Genomic DNA, 17,879 nt, shown 5'->3' with positions numbered 1-17,879 from the left:
TTGTGTAAACAATTTAACCCACAATTCAAACAACACACCAGGCTAGTGCTGATGGGGCATAAAAATGAACAATGAAACCAAACTAATGTATTTATTGATATATAAATGCGAAATCGTTGGTCGCGCCGTTACGCAATCAGTTAAAAGGCAAATCACGTAAAAGTAATCACCAAAAGCGATGTGTAATTATAGGCCGTGATGACCACAATTGGTGATAATGAGCAATCATATATTCGTACCTCGTAATCATTCAAAAAGACGGTAAAGCCACGGGGTGACTAAATCTCTCGACCCTTCGGACTATACACTATTGGTATGGGTACGGGTGGATACTCGCAGGCAGGTATGTACCCTCTATCTACTACCCAAATAAAACATCCGACTGTTTAAAAAACTTTCTGACGGGGCCTTATGGAACAAAAACTAACTGTAGGAAACATTACGTTCAAAAACCAAACTTTATATAGATTTAGCTGAAATCCCCGGCATTGTCCGTGTTAAAACGAGTTTCTCGAAATCTAATGAAGACTGTGACCTTCCACTTGTTCTGAAGGTGAAATGCACCAAATTTCATTTGTTTCGGAATGAAACTGTAAATTCGTGTACAAATCAATAAATAGACTAATATAAATTGATTGGATAACCAATTAGCAACATTTGTTTAACGGAAAAGCAATTAATGCACAAAGTAATTGTTGATAGCTCGTCAAACATAAATAAGTTGTTTTACTCTCAGTCGAAATTTTCACATCTATTTGAAAGCATCGTGTTAAAAGAACAAAGTGATAAAAAAATATTCATCTGAATCTAAAGTTCCAGGTCAGGTACATATTTAGAAAAAATATTCATGTGAATCTAAGAGTTCCAGGTATGGTACATATTTATAAAATTATTTATTTTGCTTGTACTTAAAAGTCTACATATTCACACTTATTCGACAAGTTTCTTACCCTAGTAGCAAGAATCGATTATTAGGTTTCTATATTAATAAATAAAACCATCCGCACATTTACGCTACTTCATTTTTTGTGACTTTTTTCGAAGAAATCACGTCGGTTTCTCGAAGAAAGAAAAAAGATCCATTTTTTTCCTGTAATTGCTTTAAAAGTGGAAATATTACCAATGCAACATGATAAAATTTTAAGTGTAATATAAATGATGATTTTTTCAGATCGTTATTTTTCTTGGTCAAGGTACAAAACTCAAGCGTAATAAATGTAAAAAAATCAATAAAATTTCATTAAAACAATTTCATATATTGTGATTTATTTTTTTCTAGAATCAGTCTTTCTTGGGCTGCACGGGGTGAAGTACTCCGATGGTAAACATTGCAATTTTAAATCTTCAAAAATATTGCAAAATATAACCTTAACACTGTTTACTGAATTGCATTGTTACACAAAATATGGTGAGTTACAGAACGTGCTGAAGTCTTTTTTATGAAAAATTGTAAATCTAACACACAATCTAACTCTTCCGATAATATTTTGTAAAAATATTATTACTTTTATATTAACAAGGAAATTAAAATTTGTAAAAATATTCTAATAAAACAAATGCAATTTATTCATTTGTTCGAAAACGTTACGAATATATATTTATTGATTAAGAACATTAAAATTGTGGTCAAGGGTTTACTCAGTAAAGAATTTCTTTGACCAAATAACCATTGGAAATATTGTCACTTAAAAAGTTGTCTACATATTTTAATTTCTGAAAGTTGTTTTTGTAAATCACAAAATACTGAACGGATTAAATATTAACGTGAGAGGTGTAAATTAATCATTGGTTGAAAAAGTGCCACAAGCGTTTTGACAAATTAATATTTGATGGAACTAAAATGACATATTTATGCAAAATTCTAGCTTCTTGCTTTACATATTAAATATTGCATATTGTACATACGATAGAACTCGTATAATGACAGATTAATCGATACAAACGTGTGGTGGGTATGTCCAAGTACCCGAAGTATTTATAAGTATTTTTATTTGGCAGAAAATCGTGTTAAGGCGATGCACTACGTCGTGTGGTATTTTAAATTTAGCCGCTATCAATAACAACCCTTACGTAGATGGCGATAAGGTTTAAATTCCCGCTTAACACCATCCGCCTGTTTTGATATATGCAAGAAAAAAACATGGCCAAAAAGTGCCTTTTATTTTATTTTGTGGATGTTCAGGCATAAATATTTAATTTTTTCGATCATTTTATAAATAACTTAATTTCCCACATTATACAATAAAATCATAACCGAAAATGGGTTCGTAAGTAGGAGATCTCGAACTTTAAAGCAGTTTTCAAAGGCCTTATACATTATTTTTTTCTGGGCATAAGCCATATAAAAAAAAACTTACCTAACAAATCCCGTTTTATTACAAAGGTCAAGATGTATTCTAATCGCAGTATTTAATTAAAGCATCTGAAACATTTCTAGGCGACCAAATTTTCAAACCAAAAACACATGATTTTGCATTACTACGTATGGCATCGCCTTAATCCTGGGGTGTGTAAGGTCTTATGTAAAATGGTGACATCAGTTTTATTTCAAGTCTGTATAAATCACTTATCAATAATTTTTATTCAGTGACTTATAGGTATTGCGTGGAGAGGTTAGTTCTGAAAAAGTCTGGAACAATCTTATCGGGTATAAGGAGGTTTCTTCAAAGCGCTTACCCTCGCCTATTTCAAATTTTGTTTGAAACTGTGAGGAATAAGAATACAACATCAAAGGTAATAATTATCAAATAGCTTCAATATGTTCATCTAGACAACTCACGTTAGCTGTTCACTACTAGCAAATAAATGATTAATTATTAAAAAGTGCAAAATGTAGTGTATGAAATCATTTGTGATTAGAATAATATACTCGGGCCTTCCCGTCATGTACCTATTTATTAACTTGTTGGGAACGGCTCACGTTGTGAGGAGTGTCTGGACGAATCTATATATGAAAAACAGTGATTGGTTGAAAAACTTGCGAGGGTAGATACCTTATTAACGGGCCAAAATACGCCGTTTTCCTTAATCACGTCCTTTCATTAAATCAATTGAACTAGAAAACTGTGGTGTTAACCTACACGAGGTGGTTAAATTAGAGTAGGCTATACGTAACAAGGAGCTCAGCATGTTTCTTAAAAAATATGTTACGTAGTTCGTTTTCAAACAAATTAAGTTTGCACATTTTGGAAATTTGCAGGCACTTAATTATTTTTCAAGTTTTATTCTCGTTTTTTGCTCTCAAGCAGAGAAGCATCGTTAATTCAAAATCATTTTCTTAAATATATTTTTGCTTTAAAAATGTATTGCCTCTCCTTGCTTCTCTGAGAACCTACACGAAGAAAACTTACTTATATGAAATAGTGTTAATTTATTAAAAATCTGGTGAAGTTGAGTTGAAGTGAAAAATGAGACTGGAGACCTACAACTAATGAATTGACATATTTCATAACAAACTATAGCACGAATATGTTATGAGGAAGTCGGAACACTTGTTTTTCAAAATAATAATAATTTCGAATCTCATCCATTTTATTTATTTGGACAAGAGCACCTGCGTGAATACGTGTTCAGATAAATTCTGAATGACTAATATTTTATCTGAAAATGATCAAGCCGTCACATTTTCAACAAAAGTCAAGTTATAAGTTTCTGGTGAAAACGAATGTTGATATAAAAGCGGTTCTTATTTTCTTCCGTCTACTGCAGGCATTGAATACGTTTTTATCAGAGTGTTTTTTTCTCAAAAATTTATAAACAAAGATGGATAGAATCTTCCACATCACCTGATTTAATTATGTCTAGTATTTTTCTGCCAACTTTGGTTAAATTAACCTTATCCAAAATATACATATTGTGAAGATAAAATATTTACAAGGCTAGCCTGTCTCGACACAAAATATCTCTGGTTAATCATACTCAATTATCATTTGTGTAATACTACTAATAAATAAAATTTAGCACTATCGAAAGACTATTGTGTAGATCTTCATTATACCTAGGTCGACAGCGTTTTTACCATTGTGAAAACTTTCTCAAGTTTTCCATGAAGTATCTTCTTTAAAAATCGAATATTTAGATTATTTTTTTAGTGCGTAATAAGTGTAGTTTTCATTGCTAAGGATAATCTAATGTAGATACTTTTTTAACAAGTTTTGTTAGCAAATTTGAAAACGCCAAAAACACGATTTGCCTGTGTTATAGTGGAAGCTCTCTAGAGAGACATTCATCTGGCAGTAAATTGACAGCGACTGAGGATGATGATTTATCTGTTCATAAATATACTTGAGGTACAGATAGCTCAGTTGGCTTTATGCGGACCTCTTTGGGTCAACTATTTGGCAAATAATATCCGTGCATTCCAGCCGTGAACCGCATTGAAGTCAGGAACTATCCGGCTTATGGAATTCTCGGACTCCGAGCGGAAACGTTTCTAGAAATAGGATGCAAATTAAATCTGTGCATTAATAAACGAAGTATAATCTAATGAAAAGGGTCCATAGCCTGCAAAATAATGCATATTGTATATAGTATAGTATTGTGATAAAGCATCAGAGTTTTGTTGAACAATTTATTAATATCTTTTAACTGTGTTTATATTATGGAATAACGTTTTGTTTTCATGATGTTGATGTTTTTTTTATATAGAAAGCTAGTATTATCGTGATGATTTAAAACATAAAATTAACCATGTGACTTAGGAATTATCTGTGCGAACAGATTTATTCTGTAAGAATTTCAATACGGTAAATATTATATAATCTGATATTTATTTTTTTTTTTTTTATTTATTTGGGAAAATCAACAGATTATTTACATATATAAGAATAAACTAAATAATAAAGATAAAATCCAATAACAGATTTTCACTTAAAATTATAATAATAATAAAAAATATTAAAACAAGAAACTAAAGGTTCAGTACCCGTGGCCTGAGAAATTTACAAAAAATACAAAATTGTACATAATAAATAAAAAATAATAACAGATCTAGGAACACAAATAATATACTAATAACCAGCTAAATTTCAAAAATTTAAATTTAACTGATATACTAATAACCAACTAAAATTCAAAACAAAATGTATTGTAAAATTTCAACACAGCAGCAATCAATAACACTACACAATAGCAATAATAACAATATAATAAATGTATACCTACAACTAAATTGAACACATGAGTATAAATTGGAAGGTAAGTAACTGGAAAGGATTCAAAGCAATAACATGATAACTTCAAGTAGAATATTTAAAATTATTTAATGTTAGTTATTACATATCTTTTAAAGGTTCCTAAATTACTTGAGAATATGTCCATATCATTAAAGTTCTTATTAAATATACTACAGGCTCTGAATATAAACGCATTTTGTCTTATATTAGTAGAACATTTATGGAGATGAAAAAGTGATTTTTCTCTAGTTCTAACGCTCGGAACTCTAAAATTAATTTCAGACAGAAGTGGAGAACAATCAATAAAGCCATTGATAATTTTATGGAGATATATTATATCTGCGGAGTCTCTTCTAGTTTTTAATGGCTTAAGTCCATAAAGGTCCATCGAGCTGTTAACGTCAAGGTTTGAATTTAGTTTGAAATTTAAATGATGGATAAATTTTCTTTGGATGGCTTCAATGCGATTTATGTAAATATTATATTGAGGATTCCATATGGGAGAAGCGAATTCAAGATGACTGCGAACATAAAAAAAATACAATATTTTAAGTGTTATGATATTATTAAATTCTTTTCCAATACGGAATAAGAATCCTAGCATTCTAAGGGCTTTCTTAACAATCATATCAATATGAGCCTCAAATGTAAGTTTACTGTCAAGTATAACACCTAGATCACGAATTTGTGTAACTTTTTTGTTGTTTTGATAGTATTAATGTCCTAGCGTCTGGACGATGTAGGCCCTCTGATTGGTCAAATTAAAATTGTCTGTTTCGGGTAAATTCAGCTAACTTGAAAATTAAGACACGATTTCATACTAAAATAGGATCGCCTCATAATAATACGAGACTAGCAGTTAAAAACCCGCTCCGCGGGTTTTTGCTGCTAGGCCCTGCGGGCGGCACTTGGTTGGGCTGCGCCCAGTTTAAGTGATATTAACAACAGTTACATTTAATAGATAGATATTAGGTCATTCACAGAGAGAGGGTGAGTATATATTGTTAAAACACGGAACAGGAAGGAGTTAATGAATAATAACATGCTCAATTTAGGCATAATAAGAATGACAGTTGTTTGAATAAATGAAATTTTACGTATTTGTGATGGATTATTTCAAATGAAACACTATTATTGACTACATGTCTACAACTGATATTAACTGTTATGGTACCTAATATAATTTGCTCATAGGAGACTTGCAGTGCTTAAATATGTGTTACAACCGTCAATGTCTATAAGTTGAATCAATATCGTATAGTTTGTCACAACAATTAAAGATAGTTACAACAAAGTTGACTGAAATAATACATTATTACATATTGATTAATTGTACCCGTGTTTATGGATAAAAGGAGGGTAATGGTGCAATGTGATTAGCAGTCGGTTTAATTAAAAGGTGTGAATTTTACTCCAACTGGTGGTAATTCTTTTCCTAAAACTGTTACTGTATCTAATAAAGTTTAAAGTTAGATTATATATACACCTTCATCAGGAGAGTAAAAATCTATATATAAAGGTAGATTATTACAATATAGCGCCCCTGAGGTAATATCTCACAAAAGCGGCGCCATGCAAATTGTCCAATTAATAAATAAATATAATGTTTACATTTTATTATGTACGTATGCATTGATATACAATGGAAATAGATAAAATAATGTTATCCGATTAAACTTTATTTTATTAAAAAACAAATAACTTTTTTAACTTCACTTTATTATATACAACCAATACATGTTTCATGAACGAAGTATACACCGAAGTCAAAAATTAAATATAGATTACAATTGGAAAAAAGAAGTGGAAGGAGGGGGAGGGGTAAGAGTAGGCTGGGTTTATAAGAATTATGAATTACAATATGAAAGACCAGTTAAGTGGGAAAATATTTAAAAGAGAGTTTATAAAAAAAAATTCTTGTTAATTACATCTACTTTTATAAACATGTTCTCTTATTTCTAAAATTTCGAAATTATTTATTTGTGATGCTTTATATCCTGTGTGAAGTATTTTAAGACCTGAAATTTTTTTTTGCATATAACCATAAAACAATATATTCATAAGACAAATAACATTTAATAACGGTTATTCTAATAAATTGATAGTTGAAATACTAAATAAAATAATTAAACATATTATCTTCAAACGGTATTTTTACCCTAGTTCTTAAGATATAAATAAACAATGGCGTAGAATTCTGTTTGTGGATAACGACACTTCTAAAATGATATATATAAACATTCCTGGTACTATTCAACCGGCGTTTTACACTAATAACAGAATGAATAAATATATTCTTAATAATATAGATTGCGAAAATCAAACAAAAAAATCAGGAGTTTATAAACTCAATTGGGCTGGATTTGTAATTTATTTTACAAAGGTAGAACCAATAGAAACTTTGAAGTCAGAACTAAAAAATATCTCAGGGTTCTAAATGGAAATAGTGAATATGAGTTTGCAAATCATCTTTTGAATCACACTTTCGATAAAAATTCAGGTCTTAAAATACTTCACTCAGGATTAAAGCATCGCAAATAAATAATTTAGAAATTTTAGAAATTAGAAAACATGTCAATATAAAATCAGATGTAATTAATAAGCAAAAAAAAAATTATAAATAATAATGAAAAATGCCATTGCAAAGTAGAACTAAACTTCCAGAAGAAATCTTATTATTAAATGCTTGATGTTCAAGTAATTTTGCATATTTGAATATACGCGCCAGTCATTTGATTCGTTTCTTCACCGCCAGAGGGGCGCTCTGTCGGCCACCTAGCCGCGATGCGTATCGGGAATCGGCCATATTGAATTAACGCCTGCTTTTTTCGTCAAACGTCAAACGTAATCACGTAATTGTGGATAATTTTCACTGTAATGTAATTAATCCAATGGATTATGAACTTTCTAAGACATATTTTCTTCGATATTATCCAAAAATTGTATGAGCAGAAACGATATTTTTTAAGAAATATCGTATTACATGTGGCGATTCTATTTTAGTATGAAATGGTGTCTTAATCTTTAAAGTCTTATTTAAACACAATTTGAATTTGACCAATCACAGGGCCTACACCGTCCAGACGCTGGAGTAATAATATTATCAGATTTCTTCAAAAGCATCGTTTCTTCTCATATAATTTTTCGATAATATCGAAGAAAATATGTTTTAGAAAGTTCATAATCTATTGGATTAATTACATTACAATGAAAATTATCCACAGTCACGTGATTATGTTTGACGTTTATAAAAAAATCACGCGTTGCTTCAATGGCCGATACGCACAGCTATAGATGGCCGACAGAGCGCACCTCTGGCGCTTTAAAAACGAACCAAATGAATGGCGCGAATATTTAAAAATGCAGCTCACAATATTTGACTACTTACGATTGACAAGCGTATAATAAGAAGATTTCTTCTGGAAGCTTATCACTTTGTAATGGCATTTTTCATTATTATTTATATATTTTTTTTGTTTATTAATTATAACTGATTTTATATTGACATGTTTTCTAATTTCTAAAAATTCAAAATTATTTATTTGCGGTGCTTTATATCCTGAGTGAAGTATTTTAAGACCTGAATTTTTTATCGAAAGTGTGATCATTATTCAAAAGATGATTTGCAAGCTCAGATTCACTATTTCCATTTAGAGCCCTGCGATATTCTTTCGTTCTGACTTCAAAGTTTCTATTGGTTCTACCTTTGTAAAAGAAATTAGAGTCATCCCAATTGAGTTTTTAAACTCCTGATTTTTTTGGTTGAATTTTGCTATCTTTATTATTAAGAATATATTTCTTCATTGTTATTAGTGTAAAACGCCAGTTGAATACTACTAGGATTGTTTTTATATATAATTTCAGAAGTATCGTTATCCACAAACAGAATTCTACGCCATTGTTTATTTTCTATCTTTAGAAAGACCGTTTGAAGAGAATGTGTTTAATTTTTTTATTTAGTATTTCAACTCTAAATTTATTAGAATAACCGTTATTAAATGCTATTTGTCTTATGAATGTATTGTTTTATGGTTATATGCTATTTGTTTTTTCAGGTCTTAAAATACTTCACTATAAATAATTTTAAAATTTTTGATATTAGGAAACATGTTAATATAAAAGCAGATATAATTAACAAGATTTTTTTTATAAACTCTCTTTTAAATATTTTCCTATATCCTGTATAAGACGGTGGAGAAACCCGAGAAACTATTAAAATACACCGAACCACCAAATAAAGCGATGGAAGCAAAATTAAGTTTCATAGGAATATAAAATTTGTGGTATTGAGAAACATATTGGATTAGGATGCATTTAGGACTAGAATAGAATTAATTTTTTATTGAGTTATTGGTGAAAGCACATTGCGTTGTACTCTGTACGATGTTGACTTAAACTAATTTTCTTGAACTTTGTATGTTTCGTAACTATTTCTGAATGTTAACACACTTTTTAAAATTAAAAAAAAATCAGTAGTTCTAAATATGAAACATTTGCACTGATAATAATAAATCTTACTATATATTATTTATATTACAAAAATTTTAATGCACGCGTTTAACCGTTTAGCTATTAAAAAGAAAAAAAGGTTGAAGAAAAGATAATAATTCGGCTGAATTCACTCTGTTCATTAACACTCCAAAAGTGGTTGTTACAAACTCACTCCTTTAATTCCGATAAAACGTATTGTAACGAAAGAAAGCCTAAAAATAGATGACATGAAACAGGTGTATAAATTATCCATCAAATATTAAAGCACTTCTACAGCGGTACGAAAATATATCTCCGTACAATGTAACATTTGTTATACATGTAAGTAAGATATACAAGGGTTTCCCTTTTCAGTTCGCCTCGCGCAGGTTTTGTAAAAATGACCACGTAAGGTGTTTCATACTCAGAATTTATTCTAGGCAAACTTCGAAGGGAGGTGTTCAATAAAGATTTCGACTGACATACCTACCTTCAGACGTTGTAACTCGAAACACATGTGGGTGACGTACCAGAAAGGGTTGAGTTATAGAAACAAATGATTGATAATTTTATTAAGACAGTGAAAACGAAATGTACCCTTGAATTGGCATTTCGAAATGATATTTAGAAAAATGAAACTCAAAATACACCTTATGAAGAAAGATTCTATTTATCTCAGTAGGACTTAATTGAGAACTTAATTAGGACGTAAGTAACTACGCTGTGTAACTCGGTAGTCCCAATATTGAAACTCTTCTAATTCTAGTACAAATAGATTAAGTATCGATACTGGGAACAGTGAATTTAAGTTTTAATTAAGGACAAATTTGGATTTTTTAAAGTCTTATTTACTAGGTATTGGTCTTCCTTCGAAAAGTTTAAAAAATCCTCGACATGATCGTCTACAATTGAAATAAATCAAAGTGCCCAAGCGTCCCGAGGGCTGCCTTCCGATTCGGTCCACGGTGACCGGCTGCTTTCGTAAGCAAGATTTACAACGGGTGAATTCTTGCCTAGGGCGTCTGAATATTGAATAACACGAGACGGGGCGTAGGGTAGTGGATTCTCCATTTGCTTTGCGTGTGTTGTGTTGTTGGCTTGTATTCTAAATCGGTCATGTCTTGTATACCAAATCGGCCATTCCTTGTATTTTAAATGGACCATTCCTTCCTTGCCTTTCGGCCTTTGCGTGTGTAGTCCCAAACGTATGTACCGGAACGACCTCTTATTTTCGAGTCCTTCAAAATCGGGTCCACAGATGTAAAACATCTACCTACATTAATATTTACATTTGTTTTGTCTGTTCCCAAATGCGTGAATATCGCCCGAGCTTTGGTCTGGGTTTTTGACTTTGAGTCGGGGTGTTTCTGTTCAGACTGTTAGACGCACCGTAAAAAAGGTGTTTAAATACTACTCGTACTTCAGTAATTGCAAAATCACTTTGTAGCGTAATTTTTAATTTGAACAAAATAAACTACTTTGTAAACACCACTTACTAATTACTTCTATATTTACCCTTAAAAAATCAAAGTTTAAGCTTTTGCTATCAGAATTGTACCTAAATATGTGTTAATTACATCACATTGTACTTAAATAAGTGTTAATATACATAAGCAATAAAATAGCACCTAAATAAGTGTTAATTACGTCAAATTGTAACAAAATAAGTGTTAATTACGTCAAATTGTAACAAAATAAGTGTTAATTAAATCAAATTTGAAAATGTTCAGGGGCTTTTGTATTTGGACATATACAATTTAGTTTCTTCGAAATTCTCAGCAAAGTAAACCTTGACCGTTTTTGGGCGTACAACGGCATTTGTTAGTATTGCGTGATGGGATTAATCTGGGAATATTCGTATCGAGCATAATAATTGTTTAAATCGCTTTGTCCTTTTGCCCTCGCATATTTACCATATTATACACCATTTCCCTTAATGTAAAAAAGATAAAGACAGGCGTGTGAACTTTTAAAGATAAAAAACCTAATTACTGAATAACTTATACCGGAGCAAAACCAAAATTGAATTCTGTGAAATTTTCTAATTAAATATTTTCGTAAAATCGACGTTGTAAATTTAATCATTTGGTATATATAATTTTTTTTAAAATTATTATTATGTTAAATTTGAATGTGAATGTCTCAAGGTTTTTTAGTTTAAGGTTCGTGATGGAAGAATATTTTGTGAAAAAATGTTAAATCATATAAGATTCTAAGCTCTAAATTCGACTGTTACGAACTTCTTCAACTCATAAACTTACAATTACCTACGATACAATACGACAAAATACACTTTTCCACTGCAACACACATAAGCGCAATTACATTGCGAACTCCCTAATACAACGGTTTCACACTATGGGAAACCAATACTTAGGTGATGTCGATATATTCAATATTACCTTTGCGAATTTAGTGGATTACGTAAAAGACTTATTTCCATACTATTCCTAAATGGAAGTTATATTTTTGTAAAGCAGTCAAATCGCTGTATTTTTTAATTCTTCTTGTTATTTTCAATTTTGATTCTTGCATATATTATTTTTTAATGTAATTTTATTTTTATTATTTCTTTCTCGTGTTTCAAAACTGTCTGTCATTAAAATTGTATCACCTACATGTAACCCTCTGGGCGTTAAATAAATAAATAATACCTTCTTAGTTATCAAATTATTCGTTGCAGGTGTTTGAACTATGGACTTTGTTTGTTTGTTTCCAATAAAGCAAATTTTTTTAAGAATCAAATTACTTACAAAGCAATATGGAAACCTGTTGTGAGTAAACGGAATGAATGGAATATTGTTTCACAAACAAAAGCGTGTTTATAAAAGACATGAGATGCCCACCAATTCATCCATTTATAATACTTACTGCCTATATAATGGTCTGCATGCTTAGTTCAGAGTATTTGCATACAAAGCATTTAAATAGCAAAGCAATATAATTTTTACCAAATAAAACGGTGCAAAGCTTAGTACCCTCGATTTTTTATTATTTATACAAAAAAAAATAATAAACAGTGAAATAATTTTAAACTAGGAACAGAATAGTATTTTTTTTCGTAAAAGCCAAAGAAAAATCTTTTGAAATATTTTCCTCTTAATCTCGAAATTTTAATTACAGTTTAATTATTCCTCCAACGAACCATTTTTCGAGACATAAATAAATTAAATTATTAAGTGCAAAATTTATGATAGTATAATCGATATCAAATGTGCAATTTAAGATTTCCAGGACGGCAAATAAAAATAAACTGAAAAATAAGTGATTAGTTTTTTTTTGAGTTAGGTCATATGAATCAATGTTTATTTAATTATTTACGGCAAATATTTATTTTAAAAAGTTGTCATTAACTAATTTTGTTGACAAATATTTGGGGAATATCCCTATAATCGTTCTCGACATTTTTATCTTCTTGGCACTGTCAAATATCGGAAATTAAAACAGTCGGCAAACCCGTTTGACATTTGAGTTCGAAGTGTTACTGGAACTTACTCATGCATTTGCGGACAAAAATGTGTCTGCAATCATCCACTATGCAAAACGTCACATTTGAAATTGTGGGTTTTTTAATGCATTATTTTTCAACATTGGGTTTGCATTGTCGATATTAATAATGTATTACATTATTTACCTGCAATAAAACACAAAAATAGGCCAAATAATTTCGTCAAATGACCAGAGAAATAATAAATTTACTCATAAATATTTATTTTTATTCAAAAACAAAAAAAAACCATCTATAAGACAATTTCTAAGACACGAAAGGAACAAAAAATTCTAAAGTTTTTCTCAAGTTTGATTAAATCATTTTAGTTTCTGAAACCTCGTATGTAAATTTGACTTATAATAACTAATAGACCGGAGTCCAATAAGAGTCATCATTTTTATAGGATTTCTTTAGTTGGCATATATCGCATACTACTGGAAGTTAAAATAAATAGTAAGTATACACACTACATGGACTTGAATAAAACTTTTTTTTGGTTTTACTGAAAACACTCTGAACTTGAGCCATCGTCATCAATAAAATAAGGTTCGAAAACCAAGAATCCAAAATGAAAATCATCTTCGTAAAATATAGAATTCTGTCATGTTGAATTTCATGCGGAATCGAACATTCTGTTGATGATATTTACATAAACAATTTGCTTACCTTGTAGGTGCCGAGGTTTTCAACCACACAAGGCAGATTAGCATCTCTGCCGAGCGCAACTGTCACATTGGGGATTGGTTCGGCAAATCGGGGATCCTCTGTCAAAACTGAAAAAAAAAACATACAAAATACATTAATAATGAAAATAATATAATATTGATAAATAATTTGTAACAAATAAGCAATAATTAGTCGACTGAAATATCAATAAAAATAATTGCCGCCAACGGGAATTGAACCCGTGCCTTCTAATGTCCGGTCAGGTGCTCTGAAACCACTGAGCTATCTCCAACCCGCCAAATAATTTAATATGTACTAGTACCTCATCAAAAATTACTGCCTATTATATTTGTTATCCTTTTTGTTAAACGTAAAACCTTCTCTTATAAACATTAGTTTATCATTAAAAAAATAATAAATAATTTTTGTTTAATTCTGCAAGGAATTAGTGGACGGTTTGGTTGCAATGCCACATATTTTTACTCAATTAAGTGTTTATTCCAACTCACGTAATTCACTGGGTATAAAATATTGTTTATATGTTTTTAAGGAATCGCGCAATAATGGAAGGGAAACAAGAGCAAAGTCATGGGGATTATTTTTTGTTATTTGATCTGGTTGAAAACATCCTTTTTTTAACCATATTCGAGAGTATTGCCTCAGCCAGTGTATCAGTCAGTTTTGTAAATTTAAATATTCCAGAAAAAAAACTTTATAAAAAAAAATTCAAATCTCTTTACGAACTTAATCCAATTCTTTGTAAAATAATAGGTACACTTGTGGGTTCCTCACACATGTATAATAAAATAATTACAAAAACCAATTGATAATGAGCAAAGAAAATAAATATCATCGTGGGAAACTACTAAAGAGTACACACAGTAGGTAAAGGAAGGACTGTAAAAGAATTTTCATTATTTTATTCCTATATGCAGGAGTAAATATAACAAAATGATAAGAATGGTCGTCGCATCATCTGCATCCATTGCTCATTGAGAGCTGAGAAACTGTCCCAGATACTGGTAGTCAGAGGCGAAGTAAGATGGGGAAAGTGTGCATTCTCCCTTCCGTGAACATTGCAGAGGCGCTACAGAACCTTGGAAGTTGCAGAAGTTACCTGCAGGCATTATTGTAGCATACCCTCAGCTTGTCCCATTGCACTGTTGGGAATCTACTGCAGTACCTAACTATTGTGTCCACCGGTCAGATATTATTTAATAGGGCAGTGCAGCTTCCTGACATCGTCACTACAGTGGTAGAACCGCCTTGATAGCATTCCTGCCCGTGTGTTATTAGGCTCGTCCTTTTAAGGTCAAAACAACGAGCTGAGCCGCCCCAACTAGCAAAGGGACACAATAAAGTAAATAAATCAATGTTCAAGTATTTATTCACTGCTTATTTCTAATCCTCGCGGCTCGGCGAATTGTGCGGACCTAATGTAGATGAGCTGTGTCGGCTCTTCTTTGTAGTTTCATATCTTCCACATTTTTCATATATTCTGTAAAAGACCACTTATTAAAATGACTTGGTGACCAGATCTAAGTAGCTAACTTCCCACATTCCTCTTCTCCTCAATCGGGGTTTCGAAAGTCTCACTGGCTCCAGATGGTTGGCCTATGACTATTTTGTGGTATTCACCCAAAAACGTATTTTTAAAGTTTACAACAATTTATGTTAGTTTGCAAGACACAGCAAAACTTGTTTGTTAATAAAATGTTTTATTTTTATTTTTTTTATTTAATAATAATACTTTTGAATATATAAAATATAAATCAAAAATTAAAAAGGAGTTCTACAAATTAAGCTCGAAAACGATAAATAACATCACTAACTTTAAACCTTTTGCTTTTTGGTATTCACCTAAAAAACGTATTTTTGAATCGTACAGCAAGTTATGTGAGTTTGTGAGAGGTACACAACAGAACTTGTTTAATAATATACTGTTTATTGAAACTTTATCATAATACTATTGAATATATAGAGTTAAAAACGGAGTCCTGCAAATGTATCCCCCCTCCGTATGGTGGGGGGTCAGAGGGGGACATCTAGATCTACGAGCCATTTTAGGGCCTCAGGCGTCGCCATGTGAACCTCATCAATCCCGCCGGGGAATGAATGGAGCGGGCATTCGTTGACCACATGTTCGGTAGTCTGCACCGCACCATATTCACACATCACCGACTCTTTAAGGCCCCATCTGTGCATCAGTGGGCACAGCGGCTATGGGAGCACCTTAACCTATTGATGGCGGACCAGGTTTTGCGAGGCAGTGAGAACCCAGGCTGTCTCTCGGTGGGGTCCTGTATGAGATGGGCATTTCCCACGTTGGCCGTTTGCCACTCAAGTTTCCACCTATCTTCTGGGGTGAAAGGTAGTCGGAGGAGCCTCTCTCCTTCCGCCCAGAAGGGCTTTCGGGACTTCAAGCGGCATGCCGGGTGGGAGACGACATCTTTGTGTAGAGTTATTGCGCTTCTTTGCAGCGCCTTCTTGTATTCCCTCAGTGTTGCAATTTCTCGCCTGATGTTTGGCGGGGTTATGTTTGCAAGTACGGGGAGCCAAGGGAAAGGAGTAGATTTTAAAGTCTCGCTGATGGTTCGCATTGTGGCATTAAGCTGAACGTCTACCATGGAAGTGTGGGCGCTTCTAGTCCATACTGGAGCACAGTATTCAGCCGTTGAGAAAACCAGGGCAATGGATGCTGTTCTGAGCGTGTTGGCGTCGCATCCCCAGCTAGTTCCAGCTAGCTTATCAACTAAGTTAAGCCTTGTCCTGGTTTTTTTACCCACTGTTTCCATGTGTTGCCGGTAGTTCAAGCACCTGTCTAAAGTAACTCCGAGATAGCGGGGGTGGGGGTCATGGTAAATATTTTTTCCATCAAACTGAACACAGAGTTTGGCATCCGCTTGTGAATTGCTAAGATGAAAAGCTGTCGCAACTGTTTTCGACCCATTTGGCTTAAGTCGCCAATTGAGGAAATATTCTTCCAAAGCCTTTAGGTCGGAATTGAGGATATCTTCTGCTGCTTTAAGGGTTTTGGCTTGAGCTGTGACGGCGATGTCATCTGCGTAAGCAAATTTTCTGCCTTCAGTGTGAGGGAGGTCTCGAGTGTAGATGTTAAATAGCGATGGGGCCAGCACTGAGCCCTGGGCAAGGCCATTATGGAGGGGTATTTTTTTGCTTTTTCGCCCTCCTAGAAAAACCCTGAAGGTACGGCCAGTTAGCAGTTGCTCAATGAGTCGTACTGTGTTGCCATCCTCTATGGTGTCGTACAGTTTAACAAGGAGGCCTTTGTGCCACACCGTGTCGTAGGCCGCAGAGAGATCAATGAACGCTGCCGCAGTCTTCAGACGTTTCTGGAAACCAGATTCAATGTGTGTTGTCAGTGCTAACACCTGATCGCAGCAGTTACGGCCTGGTCTGAAGCCAGCTTGCTCTTGTGGGACCACTTTCTCCAAAATTGGAGTAAGTCTGCGGAGCACAACTCGCTCTAGAAGTTTGTACATGGTACTTAAAAGTGAGATTGGCCGGTAGCTGTTCGGATCCTCTGCTGGCTTGTTGGGTTTGAGGATCGCAATAACTTTAGACTTTCTCCAGGTATTTGGTATTTCTCCAGTTTTGAAAATTTCAGTAAATAGTTTTGCGATCCATATTTTTGTCCGTGGTCCAGCATGTTTCAGAAAGTCTGGAACAACTCCATCACATCCAGCTGCTTTCCCAGCTTTTGTTGAAGTGAGGGCGATATCTACATCGTCAGCTGTAACGGCGACCACAGTGTTGGGTTTCACCGGCCATTTTAGCCGCGCCGCCTTCAGAGATTTTTGGACCTGGTGGTTTATGTTAGACCTTGTTGTCGTTTTTGAACAACGGAGTAGTTGCTGAGCAACAGCATTTGGTGACACTTTGGGCATTGTTTTAGTTGGCTGATCTGCAGCTCCAAGTCGCCTTAGTGTTTGCAATGCTTTTCTGCTCGAGTGCTCGAAATTCATTTCCTCCATTAATTCATTCCACCGTTTCATACGCCCGTCGTCCAGAGACTGGAGAAGGTCAGAGGCAGTGTCTGGGTCATTCGTCCTCTCAAA

At 32.9% G+C, this 17,879-nt stretch overlaps 1 protein-coding gene across 3 annotated transcripts in view; it reads right to left on the bottom strand.

The window, feature by feature from the left end:
- The window catches only part of LOC149426362 (lachesin-like), a 184,497-nt gene that overhangs the window by 130,644 nt on the left and 35,974 nt on the right, over nucleotides 1-17,879 (bottom strand). For all 3 annotated transcript variants that reach the window (XM_089650856.1, XM_089650869.1, XM_089650862.1), the window contains exon 3: nucleotides 13,801-13,907. In XM_089650856.1, the coding sequence (XP_089506982.1) occupies nucleotides 13,801-13,907 (107 nt within the window). The remainder of the gene's footprint in view (nucleotides 1-13,800; nucleotides 13,908-17,879) is intronic.

Source organism: Hesperophylax consimilis, chromosome 1 (genome assembly GCF_061612785.1).
Source record: "Hesperophylax consimilis isolate HC1 chromosome 1, BYU_Hcon_1.0, whole genome shotgun sequence".
Classification (NCBI taxonomy): Eukaryota; Metazoa; Arthropoda; class Insecta; order Trichoptera; family Limnephilidae; genus Hesperophylax; species Hesperophylax consimilis.
The sequence above is the reverse complement of the archived record's forward strand: the minus strand, read 5'-3'. Positions and strand labels throughout refer to the sequence as shown.